This window comes from Theropithecus gelada, chromosome 16 (assembly GCF_003255815.1).
Source record: "Theropithecus gelada isolate Dixy chromosome 16, Tgel_1.0, whole genome shotgun sequence".
NCBI classification, from domain to species: Eukaryota; Metazoa; Chordata; class Mammalia; order Primates; family Cercopithecidae; genus Theropithecus; species Theropithecus gelada.
In genome coordinates, this window is record NC_037684.1 from 27,037,907 (window position 1) to 27,060,472 (window position 22,566).

General features: G+C 51.6%; 1 protein-coding gene across 2 annotated transcripts in view; it reads right to left on the reverse strand.

The window, feature by feature from the left end:
- PLXDC1 (plexin domain containing 1) overlaps positions 1–22,566 on the reverse strand; it is an 87,013-nt gene that overhangs the window by 5,401 nt on the left and 59,046 nt on the right. For both annotated transcript variants that reach the window (XM_025363654.1, XM_025363655.1), the window contains 5 exons: positions 15,384–15,479; positions 10,593–10,674; positions 6,512–6,572; positions 5,320–5,455; positions 259–294 (listed from right to left, as the gene is read on the reverse strand). In XM_025363654.1, coding sequence (XP_025219439.1) covers positions 259–294; positions 5,320–5,455; positions 6,512–6,572; positions 10,593–10,674; positions 15,384–15,479 — 411 coding nt within the window. The remainder of the gene's footprint in view (positions 1–258; positions 295–5,319; positions 5,456–6,511; positions 6,573–10,592; positions 10,675–15,383; positions 15,480–22,566) is intronic.

Here is a 22,566-nt window from a genome sequence, read left to right on the forward strand (position 1 = left end):
GCAGAGAGCCAGGAGAAGAACCACAGGAGGTTCATGGCTGAGGTGAGAAATGTCGGGTAGACATGTTCCTTCAATCTAGGGCACCTGTACCCAGAAGCACCCCTGCCTCCCCACCCAGCAGAAGGTCTGGGATGCTCAGGCTGCAGTTGCTCCCTCTCCGCACTCATAAAAACAGTGCAGGCAGCTGCTGCACCCTCTTCTGGGGTGGGTCCAAGAGGCGCTGGGTCTGACGCTGAGGGCAGGTGGTTCTGTACTCACCATCTCCTCCTGCATAGGGATTCGACTTGGTATCATCTTCAAAGAGAGAGGACAGAAGGAGCAAGATTAGTGGACTCATTACGGCCTTTGTCACTCTGAGTCCAGATGGGACTTTAGGGAGGTTCAGCCCAAACTTTCATTTTAGAGGTAAGGAAACTGAGGCTCAGAGAGGGGAGGAGACTTGCTCAACATCACACAGCAGTTGAGTGTAGCTGGAGGGTGGGGAGTATATGAGCGGCAGCTGGTGAGAGATGAGGCTGGGAGTGGAGGGCCGGCTGCCAAGAGAGCAATAGGAGGCTGTGCACGTTCTTCTGCAGGGCAATAGAGAGCTGAGTATGGGTCTGAAGAGGGACTGTATGTGTCACAAGGTGAGATCAGCTTGGAGACTCCCTGGGGCTGCAGTGTGCAGGAGACAGTCCCAACCCACTTTTTGTCTATACCTCGAGACCTGTCGCCTGTGGCTTTCTAAGTAAGTTTCAAGGGTCCACCCTTCCTATGATTCCTTCCCAAGCAGATTTTTATGGGAAAAGACAAGCAAGAGTTTCATGTCAGGAGAATGCTGTAAATGACTGAAGATTCTTGCCCTAAGCACCTGAACTTTATTTATTTATTTATTTATTTATTTATTTATTTATTTATGGAGCGAGGTCTTGCTCCATCACACGGTCTGGAGTGCAGTGGTACAATCACAGCTCACTGCAGCCCTGACCTCCTGAACTCAAGTGACCATCCCACCTCAGCCTCCCGAGTAGCTGCACCTGGCTAATAAAAAAATATTTTTTTGAGATGAGGTCTCACTGTGTTGCCCAGGCTGGTCTCCAACTCCTAGGCTCAAGCAATCCTCTTACCTCAGCCTCTCAAAGCACTGGGGTTATAGGCGAGAGCCACCTCACCTGGCCTAACAAGGTATTTAAACTCACGCAGGAAGCAATGCATGCAATGTTGATCAAATGAGTGGTCATTTTCTGTTGTTAGTTGTCACTTCCTGTGGCTATCAAGGTGTTCTGTTCTGTTGCTTATAAGATAAGCCCTTCTGCACACAGTTGTTCTGGGTGAGTGCCTGTCTCTCTTTGGAATAAAATGCATGGGCTTTGTGACAGCTACTTGCCACTCAGAGGTCTTCTGGTTCATTTAAGTGAGTAGCGTTTGATTGCGAGTGAACAGCTCTTAAATCCAGCCCCCATGTCTCCCGCTCCTCCTGCCCTGCTGCTTTCTACCTCTGTCCTGCCCAGGCAGGCCCCTGCTGGGTCCCTTCGTTCACATCTCCCTGTTGGAGCCTGTACCCTCATAGAATGGACGGGAAAGACTCTATCCCACGCCTGCCTCTGCAAGTCTCCCTGTGTGGGCTGTAACCACACAGGCAGGAGAGTGACTCAAGCTGTCCTGCCAAGATGCCTTGCAACTTGGGCATGTCGGGGGAAGTCATCATTAAAAATGTTTTTTCTTATAAACCAGGCACAATGGCACGTACCTGCAGCTACTCAGTAGGTTGAGGCGGGAGCATCCTTGAGCCCAGGAGTTCAAGTCCAGCCTGGGTAACATAGCAAGATCCCGTACCACACTCCAAAAAGTTTTTTCTCTTACAGATGTAACTTCACAATCTTTGCCACCTCTTCCAGGACTGGAAGGACATAGAGCCCTAACTGTCTTCACTTTTTACTCTAATGAATGTTTTCTGTTGGGAACCATTACACAAAACATAGAAGTGAGACCCATTCCTGAGCTGGCAGGGGATGCACACAGATAATAAAACTGGCAGACAGAACTCACTGCCTCTGTAGGACAGAGGACCTACGTGGTGGGCTGTAGGACAGCCCAGGGGGCTCAGTAATAACAAGTCAGGATTTAGGCTTGGCCCCCAAGCGGCGTGCCCTGGGCTCCCCATGCCACCACAGCCCCCCTTCTAGCCTCTGACACTGTGGCTCCACCAGACACTGTCTGGCTAAACCCTCTGGATGCGGCAGGGTGTGTCTGCAGCCCTCCTGGCCCAGTGCTGGGCTCAGAACATGCCCTCAGTAAGCCTAGGGGGCTAACTGGTGGTAACTAAGCAGGGACTACCTCCTTGTAAGAGGAGCTTTCTTTGACTGGAAGGTTACCCCTGGACTCAGTCACCAACTCCCCAAAGGGCAAAGTTTCTTTCTGCTTCTTTTTCTTTTCTTTTCTTTTCTTTTTACTTTCTTTCTTTTTCTTTTTTTGAGACAGTGTTTCACTGTCACCCAGGCTAGAGTGCAGTGGCACAATCATAGCTCACTGCAGCCTCAACCTCCCAGGCTCAGGCGATCCTCCCACCTCAGCTTCCTGAGTAGCTGGGATTACACATAAGGGCCACCACGCCCAGCTAATTTTTGATTTTTGGTAGAGACATAGTTTTGCCACGTTGCCCAGGCTGGTCTTGAACTCCTGAGCTCAAGTGATCCGCCTGCCTGAGCATCCTAAAGTATTGGAATAACAGGCGTGAGCCTCCTCTCCCAGCCTCTACTTCTTTTTCACTGAATCCCCTGCAGCAGCACCGCATGCTCTGCTCTCAGTGCCAGCTCCTTGTTATTCCGGAGCAACTTCAGAGTGATGGGAGCTGTCACAATCTGCCTCACTTTCCCACATTTTGCTACTCTACCCTGACCCTGAATTCACATAGAGCCTTTTCCATTTCTTTCAGCACCAAGAGAGGCAATGGGGTTGAGGGGAAAGATCTCTGCTTTTGGAGCTAGATGAAACCTGACTCTATCCCTTCTTGGCTGTGTGACCTTGGGAAGTCATCTGCCTCTCTGAGCCTTAGTGTCTCCTTTATGAAACAGGGATATAACAGTGTCAAGATCCAGGATTGTTGGGAGGACTGAATATTAATTTACATGCCACTTTAGCACCCTACTGGGCATAGAGTTGGTCCCCAAAAATGCTGGTGCTTTCCTATCATTCATTCATTCTCCTCCACAACTTACCCCCAGCCAGGTCCATGGGTCCCTGCCCTTGTTCTCTAGTTTTCTAGGAAAGGCAGGGGACACACCAGGCTCGGTGGCTCACGCCTGTAATCTCAGCACTTTGGGAGGCTGAGGTGGGTGGACCACAAGGTCAGGAGTTTGAGACCAGCCTGGCCAACATGGCGAAACCCCATCTCTACTAAAAATACAAAAATTAGCCAGGTGTGGTGGTGTGCGCCTGTAGTCCCAGCTACTTGGGAGGCTGAGGTGGGAGAATTGCTTGAACCTGGGAGGCAGAGGTTGCAGTGAGCTGAGATTGTACCACTGCACTCCAGCCTGGGTGACAGAGCGAGACTAGGTCTAAAGAAAAAAGAAAGGGGACACTGTGGAAAGAACATCTCACCACTTACCCCTCACATAACTTTCAATAACCTACTTTGCCCCTTTACGAGCCTCTTTCTTTATCTATAAGAAAGGACTGTGGGCCAGGCATGGGGGCTTAGGCCTATAATCCCGGCACTTTTAGAGGTTGAGGCAGGAGGATCACCTGAGCCCAGGAGTTTGAGATCAGCCTGGGCAACATAGTGAGACCTCATCTCTACAAAAAATTTTTTAAAAATTAGCCAGGTATGGTGGTACATGCCTGTAGTCCCAGCTGCTTGGGAGGCTGAGGTGGGAGGATTGCTGGAGCCCAGGAGTTGGGGGCTGCAGTGAGCCATGATCACACCACTGTACTCTAGCCTGGGCAATAGTGAGACCCCGTCTTAAAAAAAAAAAAAAAAAATCCTAACATAGGGTTAGAGGGGGAAGAAAATAGTGGCTGAATAATGTTTTAAAATATTAACTTTTTTCTTCTTTCCTTTCCTTGTTATCATTATTCCTTTCAAGCAGATATTTGGTTCAGGGGAGGCTATAAAGAACCCACAAGTCTTTCAGTCTTAGCCTAAAGGGACGGGGCTTTCAAAGCTGGATGCGGGGTTTTGTTTTGTTTTGAGACAGGGTCTTACCCTGCCACCCAGGCTGGAGTGCAGTGGCATGATCTTGGCTCACTGCAACCTCTACCTCCCAGGTTCAAGCAATTCTCCTGTCTCACCCTCCCGAGTAGCTGAGACTACAGGCGCCCACCACCACGCTCAGTTAATTTTTGTATTTTTAGTAGAGATGGGGTTTCACTGTGTTGGCCAGTCTGGTCTCAAACTCCTGACCTCATGATCCGCCCACCTCGGCCTCCCAAAGTGCTGGGATTACAAGCGTGAGCCACCGCACCCGGCCAATTTTTATATATTTAGTAGAGACGGGGTTTTACCATGTTGGCCAGGCTGGTCTCGAACCCAGTGATTTGCCCACCTCAGCCTCCCAAAGTGCTGGGATTACAGGTGTGAGCCACTGTGCCTGGCTGCGATGCAGGGTATTGAAAAAGGATAAAAGAGAGGAATGTCTCAGACATAGCTACAGAATCCTGGAGGGGGCATGGGAGAAAGGGAAGAGATTTGAGGCCTGGGGCCAGAGGAGCCTGCACAAGGCTTCCTGGGACACTGCCTGGTGCATTCAGGGGGATGGACCTCTGGCAGCTTCAACCAAGACCCCCAGGCCTCCAGGTAGCAGGGAAGCCCCTGGACGGCCAGACCTGAATAGTCAGGGTGGATGGACAGCTGAGGTGGAATTCCCCATCCATCACTCCAGGGCCTGAAAGTGAGAAGCTGGGGGAACTTACAGAAAAACAAGGCAGCCTTTCTCTCACACCTGAGTGTATGGATTGAGTTCATATCTGCTACAGGGATGAGCCTTTTCAGGTTCTGTGAGGACTGCTATTAAGATTAGCGGAGATAAGTTATATAAAATACCTGGCACTGGGCTGGGATATTAATTTTTCCCCTCTTCACAGTGAATTCTGTCTGTAGCCCTGATGTGGGCCAGCACAGTGGTTAGAGCCTAGGAGTAGAGTTCGAGTTCTGAATCTGCCTCTGCTTCTCACCAGCAAGTGACCTAAACTGTCTGAACTTCAGGCCCCCTTAGCTATAAAAGGATGGGGCAGTTCCCATCCCATAAGATCATCGCTGTCAGGGAGAGAGAGGGGGGCGCCCAGAGGGGTAGCTCTCCTTCCTGGCCTCCTCTCTGCTCCCCACCTGGGCTCAGGACTTACCTTCTGTGGTGAGGCTGTCGATGAAGAGGGAGGAGGAGGTAGTGGTGAGGTCTCCATCATAGGGGCTGAAGGGAGTGTCAGGGGAGGCCGAGTTGTGGTACTCATCCTGGAAGTCCTCGCACGTCCTGCCCTCTGCCTGCAGGAGAGAGCCAGTGCTGTGTCCTGAATGCATTTACACCTTTCCCTTCATCCTGAAAGCATCTTATCTTACAGGGCAATTTATCTGTCAGCTGCTTCAAATCCTTCCTCAAGGAAGGAGCTGAGATGCCAATCTCAAATAAATAGAGCAAATCTGAACGGTCACCAACAGCTAACTTCAGAAGTAGGCTGCTGGACAAGATTTTTTTTTAAGCCCAGACTCAGACTAATAAATAGACCGTGGTGAGTGCATGGCCATGGGCTCTGGAGAGTTGATATTTAAATGCTGGGCCCATCACCTTCTAGCTGCAAGATGCAGGCCAATTCATTAAACTTCTCTGAGCCCCCATTTTCGCCTCTGATCAATGGGGGCAATGGCCCCAGCTTCTGGGTCAGCCTAAATAAGAGCGAGGGTAGGGCAGCTCACAGTCACATGCTTGGCACATGCAGCATGCTTGCTTTGCAAGAAGAGATAAAGGGAGGGGGCAAAAAAAAAAAAGAGGGCACAGATGAATGACTCATCTGTGTTAGTCTATGGTGTGAGAATAGGATGCTTTCCATCCAGAATCAGTGTTGAGTGTACTGGAAAATTCTTGCAGCAAGAAGGAACCTGGATGGGATTCTAGAAAGGAGATGCCCGGAACCACCCTCCTTACTTCCAGAATGACTGCCTTCCTCAAAAGCCAGAGGACCAGAGGCTCAGCAGGTGCGTCATTAACGTCAGCAGGTACATAGTCTCCCAGAGGAGCCAGCAGTGGCTGAGGCCATGCCTAACATCCCCTCTGCATGCACCAAAAGAATTCCTTGAGAGCTGCCCACTTAAGGCCAAGGCATCAGAATGCTCGCCTCAAAGACCCACAGAGCCCTCTGAAACCTTCCAAAGTGGGTCTCATTGTCTCAGGGCAGTCTGGAAAAGAAATCTCAGATAGAGGGGAGGATATTGCCAAGAGCTAATGCCACCTTGAGAGGAGTTTGCAGGAGCGGGCTCTACCGGCTTCCCTCCTATTCCCTACCACCTGGCACAGGAATTGCAGCCGATACTTATGCTTCTCACCTCCTGTGCACAGCCATAGTCCATCCATTCCTGGCGATAGCGGTCAAAGCCACTGGAGCATCTGCAGGAGGACCAAAAGGTCAGAGGTGTGATGGGATCGACAAAGAAGCCCTCCCCTTTCACTGTTCAGTAACAACTCTCTGCTGATAGTGAGAAGAGGAGCTAAGGTCCCCAGGCTGAGGTAGTCAGGCACTCCTGTTCCCTCTACTTCCCTGGAAGATGAAGGTATTTGTGGCATCCCTGCCTTCCTTCTGACCCAGCTCCCCAGGACCAAGGCCTCATCTGCCCACGTGAGTAGGTGTAGGGGCTAGCAGGACTGCATGAGCTCCAGTGATCCTCAAGGTCGTCTTGACTGTGAGCTGCCATGACACTGCTGAGAATCCAGGCAATTCACATACGTGTTTTCATCCTGGTTATTGAGGGGCCTAACCTTGGGAAGGAGAGTGGGGCTAAAGGTAGGCATCAGCAGATTTAGTCAACACCTCCCAGGTGATCATTCAAGGGCAGAAATGATCTTGCCGGAGGCTGGGAGAGATTTACAACTGGCTGACAAGGGTCTCCAGAGAGGGCATTGGGCAGCTCAGCTGGGTGGAAGACACCAAGCACCCCTGTAGGGAAAGGATGGGGGCATGATGATGCACCAGAGAATGCTCTCCATGGATCATTCCCAACTTTTTGTTCTTTACTCTTTGGTGCTAGGGGAACCCTCCAAGCCCTACTGAAGCCCAGGGACATCTGCATAGGAAGAATAACATCATGAACCACCAGTGCCGAGAAGGAACTCTCAGCAGGTTAACTGCACCAGCACCCACTGAAGTTCGGTGAGGCCAAGGGCCAAGGCTTGCCAAGAGCTGTCAGTCTTTCCTTCTACAGATGCCTCTGGGCTCTGAGCTGCTCCCGCTGCAGCAGGGATGGCTGAACTGAGCCAGCCACACTCTCCTTCTGTCAGGCCCTCTATGCCCACTACTTTGGGGGATGGAGGATTAGGAAGGCTATTGGAGGCTGAGAACTAAAGTTTCTTTTAGTGTGGGTGTGGTGGCTCATGCCTGTAATCCCAGCGTTTTGAGAGGCTGAGGCAGGAGGATTGCTGGAGCCCAGGAATTTAAGGCTATAGTGAGCTATGATGGCAGCACTGCACTCCAGCCTGGGTGACAGAGCAAGACCCTGTCTCTTAAAAACAAACAAACAAAAAAAAAGAAAGTTCTTTTAGACCATGCTAACTGATTCTTTAAAAGATTGAGCCTTTGGTATGGGTTTATGACCCCCGTTTCTGGAGCTAACCCTGGAATTAACGTTACCCTTAGACTCCAGACTGGGCCATGGCAGGGGGCGGGGGCACCTGCCATGAGAGATGAAATTGTTTAAATCCATTCCAGCCCAAGAGCAAGGAGGAAAGCTCTGGGAGGCTGTGAAAGGCAGACTGGGTGGAGGGAGAGGAGCAGAGAACCATGCGGGGACTGACTGCAGCTGTTGCCAGACAGACCATGTCAGCTGGCCCTGCCCTCCGGGTTTTTGGGGACCTGGGTTCAGCTCTCAGTTGCAGCTGAGGCTTCAGAGAGCTTGTAAGAAAGGACAGTGTGCAGGAGTGAGCCCAGGCCCATGCGGCGCCTGGGGATGGGATGGTTTCCAACTCGCACCAGCCGTGCTCCCCCGGGTGGAGTTTCTCTGTGCTCCCCTCTGCTGACACAACCCCTGCAGATGCACACAATCAGAGGCCTTGCCCTTCCCCCAGCCTGACCAACCTCCTAATGCTGAGGAGGGCCCAACCCTCATTAAACTCATGGTCTCTGAATTTGGGCGTATGCTTTAAATGGGGGTTGCATTGATGGGAGGGTCTGGCTGTCATCTGACCCATTTTGCAGTTCTCATGGCTCAGCGCTTGTGAAAGCTGAGTCATGTGGTGGCAGGCAGCCCCAGGATCCCAGGGCTCATCTGAGGCCATCTCTCCATCGCTGAGACCATGGTTCTCAAATTTGAAAGGTACAAGAGGGACAACTTCAAAAATCAGATTCCTGGGATCCTGGTCCCAGAGGATCATATTCAGTGGGATGGGGCCCAGGAATCTGCATTTTACAAGCCCTCCAGGTATAAGGAGAGCCTCACAGTCTGCAGACTACTCTGCAATGCTCTGCTCCAGGAAGAACCAACCTGGGGTCTATCTTAGGTATTCTTTCTGAGGCTCTGTGAGTATCATGCGAAGGACGCTGAATGCTTTGTAAAAATGCTTCTTGATAGCCTGGGTGCAGTGACTCACACCTGTAATCCCAGCATTTTGGGAGGCCAAGGAGGACAGATCACATGAACCCAGGAGTTCAAGACCAGCTTGGCTAACAAAGTGAGACCCCATCTCTACAAAATATTAGAAAAATGGCCGGATGTGGTGGTGTGCACCTGTGGTTTCAACTACAGGGGGGACTGAGGCAGGAGGATTGCTTGAGCCAGGAGGTTGAGGCCACAGTGAGCTGTGATTGCACCACTGCACCCCAGCCTGGATGACAGAGCAAGACCCTGTCTCAAAACAAAACAAAAGAAAACAAAACAAAAACTGTTCGAGGAGTTTAAATAACAGTGTGTTTGTTCCCACATCTTCCTGAATCACATGACCCCAGCCCATTTTACAGGGTAAACAATCTGAGGCCCCCAAGAGAGTGAATAAAAGCACAGCTGGTGGGAAGAACACCTGGGAGACCTGATGGACACGCCCCATCCCCTCAGGGCCCAGAGCCGTGTCCGTGTGCTAGGCAGGCTGCCTATAAAGGTGAGAACTTCTATACTTGCAGCAGGATATTGGAAAGGAGCAAAGGAATCCTGGAATTAATGTTACCCTTAGACTCCAGAGTGGGCCATGGTGTGGAGGCATAGGAAATCATTGGGACCAGGGGCAGCAGTTCACGCCCATAATCCCAACACTTTGGAAGGCCGAGACAGGTGGATTACCTGAGGTCAGGTGTTTGAGACAAGCCTGGCCAACATGGCGAAACCCCATCTCTACTAAAAAAATACAAAAAATTTAGCTGAGTGTGGCAGTGTGTGCCTGTAATCCCAGCTACTCAGAAGGCTGAGGCAGGAGAATCACTTGAACCCGGGAGGTGAAGGTTGCAGTGAGCCGAGATTGCACCATTGCACTCCAGCCTGGGCAACAAGAGCAAAACTCTGTTTCAAAAAAAAAAAAAAAAAAAAGCAAGCAAGCAAGCACTGGAAAGGAGCATTGGAAAGGAACAGCACCACAGCTGCACGGGAACTCAGAGACTATAATTTAGCAATTTTCGAGATTGCCTTAAAAGCTCTGGGAGTTCATAGGGCTTCCCACTCTCATGAGAACTCTAGTCCCCAAGGAAATCTTTTTCTTCCCCCTCCTCCTGTCATTTATTTATCTTGGACAGGGAACAGAGCTTGAATTCTGAGTCTAATCTGTGAGGAAACGATTTCAGAACAAGGAGTGGAAGTGGAGATGGATTTAAGAACTTTATCACTGAAACTGAATCTCACCCAGAACGTTCTGAGCTTCTAAAAGCAAGCAAACACAGCTTTTTAGCTCCCCCAACTTTCCATGGATGCCTGTGGTCCACACCCCTGGTCTTCAGAACAATCCCTTGCAGCCCAAGAAAGCTCTTGAGGTGGTGTTCTGGGGTCATGGGTCTTTCTTTGGACCAGACTTTGTCTGTGAACTGGCAGTTCTGACACTTGTTTACAGATGAGGCATGATGTTAAAATGCAGCTTCCTGGGTTCTCTCCCAGAGATCCTGAGACAGAGGGTCTGGGATGGGTCCCAGGAATCTGCATGTTTAACTGGAGCCCAAGGTCTGATGCCCACAGCTGTGGACCACTCTGAGAAGCCCCGTTCCAGGATGAATCCTCCCCTCCTGGGTGTGAGGAGGAAGCCCGAGCAGCTGGAATCCCTGAATGGTCTTCCAGAAGCCCCCAGGCCATATTCTTGTCCTAAGAATCAGAGTGGCACTGGCCAGAGATACTCTAATGTTGGCCGACTGTGGGCATTGAGGCCGGGAGCGGGGCCGTGCCACCCTCTTCCCCTCATCCATGTTTGGCCAGTAGGAGTCAGTGGGTAACCCTGGGCACAAACCTCTGGAGGACATGGCACCAGCTGCAGTTGAAGGACAGGTCCGAGGACATGCAGGCGTCACAGCTCCTATGCTGTAGGCAGGCTGCAAGAGAGAAGGCAGTGGCCACTCAGCACTGAGCCTCTCCATGGGCTCCAAAGGGTGCAACTCTGAATTCCTGGTATTTACAGAACTGTGGGGCCCCTGACTTCAAGGGGACCTTTGAGGTCATTAATGCCACCTCCCTTGGTCCAGACCAGCCCCAATTCCTAACTTCTTTTTTTTTTCTCTTTTCTTTTTTTTTTTTTGTTTTAAGGGATGAGGTCTCGCTGTGTTGCCCAGGCTGGCGTGCAATGACCTGATCATGGCTCACTATAGCCTCAAACTCCTGGGCTCAAGCAATCCTCCTGCCTCAGCCTCCCTGCCCTCCCTCCCTCCCTCCCTTTTTTCCTTCTTCTGTCCCTCCCTCCCTTGCTCCCTCCCTCCCTCCCTCATTTCCTCCCTCCCTAGCTTCCTTCCTTCTCACCAGAAGGTCAGGCCCTAAACTGGGTGCTGGGGATTCAGCAGTGAGACCTAGTCCCTGCCTTCTTAGGGCTTAGACTCATATGGGGAGACAGACGCTAAACAGATAATCAAAAATCACTACAGAATTAGAATTGTCATGAGGTCTATGAAGGCAAATCACAAGGTGCTGTAAGGGATTCTCCTGCCTCGGCCTCCGGAGTAGCTGGGATTACAGGTGCCCGCCACCACACCTGGCTACTTCCAGGTATATACCCCACAAAGGGTTGAAAGGGATTTTTTAAAGGTCAGAGGATACAAAGTAGCAGGTATGTAGGATGAACAAGGCTAGAATCTACTGTATAACATGAGGACTGTAGTAATAAAATTGTACTGTATGTGGAGTTCATGCTAAATGAGTAGATTTTAGATGCTCTTGCCACAAGAACAAAAAATCTAGGTAACTGTGAGATGATGGATATGCTAATTGCTTCATCATGGTAACCTTCTCACTGTCTATATGCATCCCATAGCATCATGTTGTATACCTGAAATATGTACAATAACAGTCATTGTTTTAAAAGATGCTCTGGTTGCCCCCCAGTGCTTGCTGGGGGCACTCACTGCCCACTCCTGATGTTCGGCCCATGGGGAGAGAACAGCTCTCCTGGGGGAGAAGAAGTCAAGGCAGAAAGGTCCTGTGTGCAGAGCCAGGAGGAGAACGGCCCAGACATGGTCCCAGCAGCAGCCAGAACTGCTACCAGGCTGTGTAGAGCGAAGGGGCTGGAATTAGTAGGAATGAAGAGGGAGCGACATCTGGGGCCCAGCCTGGGCAGGACAGAGCCAGAGAGCAGAGAAATTAGTGGGACCAGGTTGCTGGAGGGTGCGTGAACCCTTCTGGCACAGGTCAGGCAGGGGAGCAGCAGGGCAGGGGGTGCAGTAGGCATGGGGGCTGGATTTAAGAGCTGTTCACTTGCAATCCAGTGCTACTCAGTTTAATGAACCAGATGACCTCTGAGTGGCAAGTAGCTGTCACAAAGACCATATATTTTACTGCAAAGAGAGACAGGCACTCACCTAGAACAGCTGTGTGCAGAAGGGCTTATCTTATAAGCAACAGAACAGAACACCTTGATAGCCACAAGAGTGACAATTAGCAACAGAAAATGACCACTCATTTGATCAACATTGCATGCGTTTCTTCCTGCGTGAGTTCTCATGTGATCCATTAACTCTGGAGCCAATGTACATGACATGGAGCCCCAGCAAGATGGCAGCTGGGAACCAGCCCTTGGTGAGTGGGAGAGAGGCTGCGTGGGCACAGTGTGACCACCTTCAGTCACTCTGGGAGGGACTGGCAGTGGGTGGCAGTGTCCTTTTGTCTGCCATGATGTTGAAGGCCCTGGGAGAGTGGATGGAAAGAGCCACGGGCAGGAAAGAAGCAGGGGCTGCCCTGTGCAGGAGGATGAGCACTCTCTGGCTGTTCTGTTCCCTGTGTATCCAGGGGGTCTGGAACAGTGCCTGGCACATGGTATGTTGAATCAATATATAAGTGCTCTTGTTATCCTCATTTTATGGAGCAGGGAACTGAAGCTTGGAGAGAGTCTTGGAGCTGAGAGTGAGAGGTCTGGGTTTGAACCAAGGTCTGTTTGAGCATAGAGTTCAAGCTCTTAGCCTTGAGGTCTCACTGTGGGTCTCCCCTGCCCCTGCCTCAGTTCTCAGTCCCACCCCAGGCCACTTTTTTATGGGTCTCTCCTAGAAGAGGGACCAGGAGGGACCAGCCACAGAATACAACGGCTTGGAGATAAGCCCCTCACCCCTCCGAAGTAACCTGGACAAATCCTTCCCTCACCCAAATGGCAAGGGAGAAGCCAGGGGATGCAGAGAGTTTTCTCTTTATCTGGCCTCCCAGGGACCCAAATCACAGCCTTGATAGCATTACCCCTCCTTCGCCAGCTGCATCCAGTAGGGAACCCTGCCCTTGCCTCTCCCAGTGACTTTGAAGGCTCCTTAAAAGACTCCAGCCGCTGGGCGCGGTGGCTCAAGCCTGTAATCCCAGCACTTTGGGAGGCCAAGATGGGCGGATCACGAGGTCAGGAGATCGAGACCATCCTGGCTAACATGGTGAAACCCCGTCTCTACTAAAAAATACAAAAAACTAGCAGGGCGAGGTGGCGGGTACCTGTACTCCAGCTACCCGGGAGGCTGAGGCAGGAGAATGGCGTGAACCCGGGAGGCGGAGCTTGCAGTGAGCTGAGATCCAGCCACTGCACTCCAGCCTGGGTGACAGAGCGAGACTCCGTCTCAAAAAAAAAAAAAAAAAAAAAAAAAAGGACTCCAGCCAAACCGGCCACAGAGACACTCCTGGGATCCTCCTGGGGTTTCATAACACCTACCAACCTTTATTTCTCATCGGCATTTCAGATGGCCCGAATGCTATTAAATGCTTACAAAATTCACGGGAGGGGTGAGAAGTGCCTTAAATGTACAGTGTCCCAGAAACACATTCCCAGAACATTTCCACTGCTTCCGCCCAGGCAGTCAGTCCTGCCCTTGGATGTCCTTGCTTCTAAATGCAGTTTTATCCACATCATAGAGCCTGAGGTTTGCTCTCACCAGTCCTAGAGGAGCCCTGTTCTCAGGCTCTGGGCCTTCTGCCCTGATGGAGTGATAGGGTTGGGGTATGGCTGTGACCTCTAAAGTGTCCCAGCCTTGTGACCCCCCGGTGTCTGGGTCCTTCCTGTTCTCTAGGGAAAGACACCTGCTGAGCCCGTCTGAGACGTGGCCTAGCATTCAAGAAGATCCTCTCTCCTTCTCTTCCTCTTGTTTCTCCATCCCCTGCTCTCAGAACCTCCAAGGAAGAGGAAGCAGGAGTAAAGAGAGGCAAGAAATGCCACTGAAGCCCAGGCTTGGTTGCTCATGCCTATAATTAATTCCAACACAGGGCACGGTGACTCACGCCTGAAATCCCAAAACTAGGGGTGGTGGCTCACACCTGTAATCCCAGCACTTTGGGAGGCCAAGGCAGGTGGATCAGTTGAGGCCAGGAGTTCAAAATCAGCCTGGCCAACAGAGTGAAACCCCATCTCTATTAAAAATACAAAAATTAGCCCAGCATGGTGGCAGGTGCCTGTAATCCCAGCCACTTGGGAGGCTGAGGCAGGAGAATCACTTGAACTTGGGAGAGAGGTTGCAGTGAGCTGAGATCACACCACTGCACTCCAGCCTCGGCAACAGAGTGAGACTCTGTCTCAAAACAAAAAAAAAAGAAAAAAAGAAGAAGAAAAAGAAGAAGAAATGCCACTGAGGCAGGGAGAAGGCCATGGCTTCAGCAGGAAGCTGGGGGCACCACAAGATGGGAGAGGAAATGAAAACCTTCATAAAACAAGAAGGGGCCAGGCACGGTGGCTCACGCCTATAATCCCAGCACTTTGGGAGGTCGAGACGGGTGGATCACGAGGTCAGGAGATTGAGACCATCCTGGCTAACACGGTGAAACCCCGTCTCTACTAAAAATACAAAAAATTAGCCAGGCGTGGTGGCGGGTACCTGTAGTCCCAGCTACTTGGGAGGCTGAGGCAGGAGAATGGCATGAACCTGGGAGGCGGAGCTTGCAGTGAGCTGAGATGTGCCACTGCACTCTAGCCTGGGTGACAGAGCAAGACTCTGTCTCAAAAAAACAAAAAAAAACAAAAAAAAACAAGAAGGATGATGCTGTCCTCCTTGTCCTCTTTCCCGCGTTCTCAGCTGTCCCAGCCCCATCCCGAAGAGCATCCACCGTGGATCCTGTGGGCTCCACAACAGCAGGTGGGGCCTCGGCCATGGCTGCCTTCAGCGTGGGTGAGTGGGGTACAGAGGGCCAGGGCCCCATGATTTATGGAGGCCACCTGCTAAATCCCTCCATCACCTCCTGTAAGGAGAATACAGTGACAGACTGGGGCCCATCCAGTTCCTGGATCACCTTTTCTGGGGGCTCAGTCTACGTGTTCTCAGAGGTACAGCTTTCCTGGGTTTCAGTTATGTGGGAATAATAATAGCTGTCCTAGATCAAGCCCTCACCCCCACCCCAGGCCTGGAATGGACCCGTCAGTGTCAGAGCTGCAGCCAACGTGCTTAACTCCACCTAGGTGGTTCTCACCCTTACCCTATCTCTGGGAGGGGGATGGCATCAGGCCCGGGTTACAAAAGAGAGATGGAGGCCCTGAAAAGTTAGATGGCTGCACAAAACAGGAGTCAGTCACGGGCCTGGGACCTGATGCCCATCTGCTTGACTCCAGAGCTCTTTCCGAGATGGTGGAATGACCCCTACTCACTCGGCAATGGGGTGAACTCCACGGCTGACATGCTGGTGATCTTGCTGGGGTCCAGCTCTATGCGGTGGTATTCAAAGATGCTCCTTCGCCGAGATTCTGAAACAGAGGCAGAGCCTGTTATCAGGAGCATGTCACAGGCAGAGGGCATCGAGGCCTCTTCCCAGAGAGCCTGACAGGTCAGCCTGCTGCCACTGAAGGCAGTAAGTGCACCCAGCAGCCTGGGACGATGATGTTGGCACTGCTGGAGACAGGGACAGGTGCGGACCTGGAGAGGAGAGTATCGTGGTGTGAGGCTAAGTGACTCAACGCAGAGACCTGGCTGCTCCGGGAGGCAGAACAAAGGAGATCCCGTGCTTGCTTCCCCTTACCTCTGCGCCTTCACAACTGCTATTCCCCTGACCCAAGATGTTCTTCCACCTCTTGTCCCTGTCTAGCTCATCCTTGCAGATCCAGCTTGAGGGCCACTTTCCCTGAGCAGCCCTCCTTGGCCAGCTCCCTCCTTTTCAGCTCTTCTTTTGGTTCTTTGGGTTACTTCAGTATCCTCCGTGCACCCCCTTTTCCATTCAAGCGAGTTTGAATTGGGTTTTCGTAACTAGAAGTAGGTGGGGACATATGTTTCTTGCTCAGCTGAAGGTGGTTTGGAGGAAAATTTCCCAGGGTGGCAGCAGAGCTGAGTAGGGGCATCCACAAAGGGGTGGGCTTCCCGTGCCACAGTTGGGTGCCCCGCCCCCACATTCCCTCCCATATAAGGAATCTAGAGGAGTTTTGTTTGTGTTTCACATAGCATCTCAGCTATATGTCTTTATTGATTGATTGAGACTGAGTCTCGCTCTGTCACCCAGGCTGGAGTGCAGTGGGATGATCTCGGCTCACTGCAACCACCACCTCCCAGGTTCAAGCAATTCTCCTGCCTCAGCTTCCCGAGTAGCTGGGATTACAGGTGCCCGCCACCACACCTGGCTAATATTTTGTATTTTTGGTAGAGAGGGGGGTTTCACCATATTGGCCAGGCTGGTCCCAAACTCCTGACCTCAGGTGATACGCCTGCCTCAGACTCCCAAAATGCTGGGATTACAGGCGTGAGCTACAATGCCTGACCTGTATCTCATTATTTATTTATCCTTAACCTTGAAATTAGTCCCTCCTACTTAACCCAGGACTGCACCCCAGTGGGTCTGGCACCAAAGCATGCTCTCTTCCCACCACACTGCCCTGCTGCAGGACACCTCAGCCCCTGAAACATTCAAGACCTTGGAATGTCATTCCATGCAGTGAAAAGAAGGCTGCTCTGGCATTGGTGTCAGTAAAGATCCCCTGGAGCTGAACAGCACCTGCAGCCCTGAGGCCTGTGTCTGAAATGCCGGTCCCCCCCACTCCAATGCCACTAGGAGGGTGCACCTGCTACCCATGGGCCAGATGCTGCTCCAGGCCGAGTGGAAAGGGGAAAGCAGATGGGGGCACTGATGAGCGCATGGAGGAAGAGAAGCTCGGCCCCCGGAGAGTGACCACACAGGGAGAGGAGGCTTAGGGTTGCCACCGCTGGGCAGATAGGCTCTGCCCTTACCGCCTGTGTGACCTTGGACGAGGGACTCTGAGCCACATTCACACATGGGGCTGGTGATGCCATTCGAATGGTGTTGTCCTGAGAATTAATGGAGACCCTGTGTGTGTAACGCATGAGGACCCCAAGAGCCCTCGAAGCGTGTGAGCCCCTTTTCTCTCCGCCCCGACTGCGTTTTTGCTATTCTTCTCGGCTGAGACTCTAGGGCATTTTCAGCCTCTTCTAACCCCTGAAACTCCACCCTAAGCAATGTTTACAAACTTGAACATGCGGAGGAAGGATGGCACACATTGTTTTCTCTCTCTTGTCCTTACTCTGTCTGTCTGCCTCTGTCTCTGTCTCTAGGACGGCATATTTCTTGTCAGCAAGTCTCTGATGGGTCCCCCAGGTCCCCGCTGCTGTGCAGGGAGAGGAGGCCCACAGAGGCGGCCTGACTGTGGTGCTGTGCTGGCAATCCAGACCCCCTGTTCCCACCTGTCATCCTGCAGGCCTCTCCTCTCTTCTGCCGCCCCCATGGTCCGGGCTGCCTGCCTCTCCTGCTGTGGATGCCACTGCCCCCACCCTGGCTTCCCCTTGTTTCTTCCTGGTTACTGTTTCTGGCTTTTGCCCCCACTGGAGAATGAGGTCATGGGAGCAGTGGGGTACGGCAGTGCTCAGGTGGTGAACGGACCTGGGGACCCTGGAGGCTGAGGTGAATTTCCCACACCCCCTCTGAGGGCTGCTCAGAGAGTACTTATCTTGGAATCTGTCTCCCCGCAACACACACCCACTGACTCCCATGGGGAGAGGCGGTGGAGAGGACTTTAGCCTTGGTCGTCCTTTCCCACCAGGAGGATGACAGCTCCAGCCCTGTAGCTCCTTCCTTTGCCCGGAGCCGGATGGTTTAAAATAAGATCCAGGCCTCCTCCCGCGTTTCCCTCCCTTCCATCTCAGGCAGATCAGGGAACTTGCTGCTTCTCAGGAAAGCAGCTGGACAGAGTGGGTGGGACAAGGAGTCCAGGTGGTCCCCAAGGCGAGCGCTGCGCAGGTGTGGGCTTTTCAAGAGAGGAGATGAGCTACAGCTGCGGAGACTCAGCCATATCAGGTTGAGAGAGCAAAGGAGTTAAGAAGTCAAGTTGGCCGGGCACCTGTAATCTCAGCACTTTGGGAGGCCGAGGCAGGTGGATCACCTGAGGTCAGGAGTTTGCAACCAGTCTGGCCAACATGGTGAAACCCCATCTCTACTAAAAATTTTAAAAATTAGCCAGGTGTGGTGGTGGGCGCCTGTAATCCCAGCTATGTGGGAGGCTGAGGCGGGAGAATTGCTTGAACCCAGGAGGTGGAGGCTGCAGTGAGCCGAGATTGCACCACTGCACTCCAGGCTGGGCAACAGAGTGAGACTCTATCTCAAAAAATAATAATAATAATAAGTGAAGTTGTCCTGCCATTCATTCATAAGAGGGGAAACTGAGGTTCAGACAGATTAACCCATAGACGGATACAACTTTGTGTGACACTTTACTTTTAGATTATTTATTTATTTATTTAGAGACATGGTCTCGCTCTGTCACCCAGGCTGGAGTGCAATGGCGCAATCACAGCCTTGACCTCCCAGGCTCAGTGATCCTCCTGCCTCAGCCTCCCAAGTAGCTGGCATTACAGGCACACTCCATCATGCCTGGCTAATTTTTGCATTCTTAGTAGAGATGGGATCTCCTTGTATTACTCAGGCTGGTCTCCAACTCCCGGGCTCAAGCAATCTGCCTGCCTCAGCCTCCCAAAGTGTTGAGATTCTAGGCATGGGTCACCACACAGGCCACATCTCTTTACAATTTACCAAGCCTAGCCACAGCCTTAAATGGAAAACATCTACTTAAATGAGAAAACTACAAGAGCACAGCGCCACCATGCAGCACATTTGTTGACTCCTTCAGCATGTAGGTGCGGACACCTGCTGTGTGCAGGGGCTGTGCTGAGCGCAGAGCACTCCGTGAGCTCGCAGCCTTGCAGGTTACCTGGAGCTGCACCATCTCATTTGCCCTTACAGCTTTCTGAGGTGCACAGACAGACATCGCTGCTCTCCCCACTTTACAAAGGAGAAAAGTGAGATCGGAGAAGGGACGTTATTTGCCCAAAGCCACACGGTCTTTGTTTTAAAATCAGAGGCTAGACTTTTAAAACACCTCAGGGCTCAAAGCCACTGAGGCTCCAGAAAGTCACCAAAGTTGTGAGTGTAGATAAATATTTAACAACTGCCTGGGGGATGGGGTGCAGGTAGGGGCAGAGGAGTCCTGACTTGCAGTTGTTGCCAGTTTCTGTGGTGTAAATACTCCCACGGTGGCTGACTTCCAGCTACCCTTTCAAAAAAGTTACTGAACATGGAGTTAGGAAGAGCCATATTCAGTCGCCTCTCACCCAGCTGCATACATGATCTCCAGCACACCCCTGCTAAGAGCTTCCTGATTTGTGTTTCTAAAAGAGTCAAAGGGAAACATTTACATTTCTTTCTTTTTTGTTTTGTTTTGTTTGGTTTGAGACAGGGTCTCACTCTGTTGCCAGGCTGGAGTGTAGTGACGAAATCACGGCTCACTGCAGCCTTGGCTTCCTGGGCTCAAGTGATTCTCCCGCTTCAGTCCCTCCCCGCAGCTCCACCTCCCCCACCAAAGGCACATGCCCTGGTAATTGTTTTTTATTCTGTGGTATAGACAGGGTCTCCCTATGTTGCCCAGGCTGATCCCAAACTCCTGGCCCCAAGCAATCCCCCCGCCTCCAATTCCCAAAGTGCTGGGGTTACAGGCACGAGCCACCATGTCAGGCCACATCTCTTTACAATTTAGATGAGCGTGGTGGCTCACACCTGTAATCCCAGCACTTTGGGAGGTCAAGGTGGGCGGATCACCTGAGGTCAGGAGTTTGAAACCAGCCTGGCCAACATGGTGAAACCTTGTCTGTACTAAAAATACAAAAATTAGCCAGGCATGGTAGCACACGCCTGTAATCCCAGCTACCCAGGTGGCTGAGGCAGGGGAATCGCTTGAACCTGGGAGGCAGAGGCTGCAATGAGCCGAGATTGCACCATTGCACTCCAGCCTGGGCGACAGAGAAAGACTCCGTCTTAAAAAAATAAATAAGTAAAATAAATAATTAAGCCAAAATCCAAAAGATGGAATGATTGTGCGTTTGTCTCCTAAAGAATCCTAAGTCTGAGAGAGGAGGCCCCATGGCAAGCCTCATAAATATCAGGCAGTAACTGCCAGGTGTCTACAGAGTCACTGTGGCTCTAGAGGAGGGAACCCTCCATCGAAAGCTGAGGGGGTGAGGGGTCCACAGAGCCCTGTACACGCGTGTGCACACCCCAGCCCTCTGAGACTAACACACACCTGCACATGAGCACACACTCATATGCACACACATATACGACCCTTTGACACAAGAAAGACCCTTTGCCAAGCACGAGTGGGATCTGACAGAGACTGGAGTGAGGATGGGCACCTTTTTGTAATTCACACGCCCAGACGTGGCACCAAGGCCGCCTGTGCTGCAGGCGCCCCTGAGTGATGTCAATGGCTATGAGAAGATGACCTGGGCTCTGAGTGAGGCTGGGGGCCTGGGAACATCTAGACGAGGATGGAAAGTTTGAAGCAGACTTTCTCACGCCATCCCCACTCACTACCCCCAGGGGCCATCTCTCCTTCCCCTTCAGCACCAAAATGCAATGGGATCAAAAATAAACATGAAATTCCAGGTCTCCCGTGTCCTGACTTCCAGGGTGCCTGAGGCCGTGGGTTGTAGAGTCCAACGTCAACATTTCTTACTTCAACTGCCTCATGCTTCAAGACTCAGCTCAAATGATGTCCCCTCCTTGAAGACTTCCCCCACTCTCAGGCAACGTTACTGCTCCCCGACCCGGCCCCGCTCTGAGTCTACAACCCCCTGAGCAATGTCCAGTGTCCCCTGTTACATCCCTCGGTCAATATCTCCTCTCCTGGCCACTCCTGCAGCCAGACCACAAGCTCCGATAAGACAGAGTATCCATGGAATTCATCTGTGTACCTCATCCCCTAGCATCAGGCCTTGCACTTAACAGGACCTTAAGAAATGACTGTGAGTGAATGAATGGGTTACAAATAGTCATGAAAACCTCAGCAACTTATTATAACGTCAGCCCACAGTCCAAAGGAAGCACGCCCTTCCTCCCCAGCCCACCACAGATTACTGCCTTTCTCAAAAGGACAGCCCCCAAAGACCACAGTAAACCAGATATGCCCCCTCCTAAGCTAGAGCCGAAAGCGGGAGGAGAGCTGGTTTTCAGGATTTCTCCACCTGCAAGGCTGCAGGGCAGAGCTTTCCCTCATCAGAAGGAAGGGGAAATGGGAGGGATAAAGGGACTCAGACTATCTGTGCTCAGGGTGGGGCACAGATAGAGACTCGGACTTTTCAAGGGAACTGATTTCCAGGACAGAGACACAAGGGGCAGCCAGGGAAGGCAAGGCTCCTAGAAACCTCACGCCAGGCTCTAGGGATGGGTTTCCCCACCATCCAGGCTGGGGGGTAGAGTTGGGGATGTGCCCCAAACATGGGTGCAGCCAGAGACACCAGCGTGATGGGGGAGGCTGAGTGGTAGCAGAAAGGGGGATGAGGGTTGGGGGTGGAACTATATCTCTAATTGAAACTATTTGCTCACTTCACCTGCCAGGTTGTACTTGTTCGACTGTGGGTTTGGTAATATTTTTATTTTTTTAATAAAAGAATTCTTACGCCCCCCGCCTGGGTTATTTGTTTTCGATTGTTTCACCAACATCTGGAGCTTGCCCAAGACAATGACTTCCATCTCCATGACCAACAGATCCTTTCTGGAACCAAGACGCAGGCTGCCCCACAGCACCATTTCTGGCAGTTTAAGGCGTTCTGTTTTATCTCTGCTTCCAGGCATCAAAGATTCAGAAATACTCAGGTCCAGACTTGGCAAATGCTGCTGCCCAAACAATAAATGTTTTTGTTTTTGCTTTTGTTTTTGTTTTGGGGGAGCGTGTTTTTGTTTTTGTTTTGTTTTGTTTTTGTTTTTGAGACAGGGTCTTGCTCTGTCGCCCAGGCTGGAGTGCAGTGGCACAATCTCGGCTCACTGCAGCTTCCACCTCCCACGTTCAAGCAATTCTCCTGCCTCAGCCTCCCGAGGAGCTGGGATTACAGGTGCCCACCACCACACCTGGCTGATTTCTGTATTTTTAGTAGAGATGGGGTTTCACCATCTTGGCCAGGTTGGTCTCGAACTCCTGGCCTCAAACGATCCACCCGCCTCAGCCTCTCAAAGTGCTGGGATTATAGGCATAGCCACCGTGCCTGGCCCCAAACAAGGAATGTTAATGGTTCAAGCGAGAGGTTTGCATATCCCTTTGTGTTTCAGTGCCAGATGCCAGTGGGAGAGCGCTGGCTTGGCCAGAAGAAGTTAGGAGAGGAAAGGTCGAACCACCCTGGAATGGGTGGTTACCATATAAAAAAATCTAAGAGGTTGGATTGGGAAAAAGTCTTCATTCATGCATTCTTTTGTTCCTTGGCTCATGTGATTATTCATTCAATCATCACAAGTCGAGCCCCAGCAGGGGACCCTGCCCCACGGAGCTTTCAGCCCAGGGGGAGGAGTAG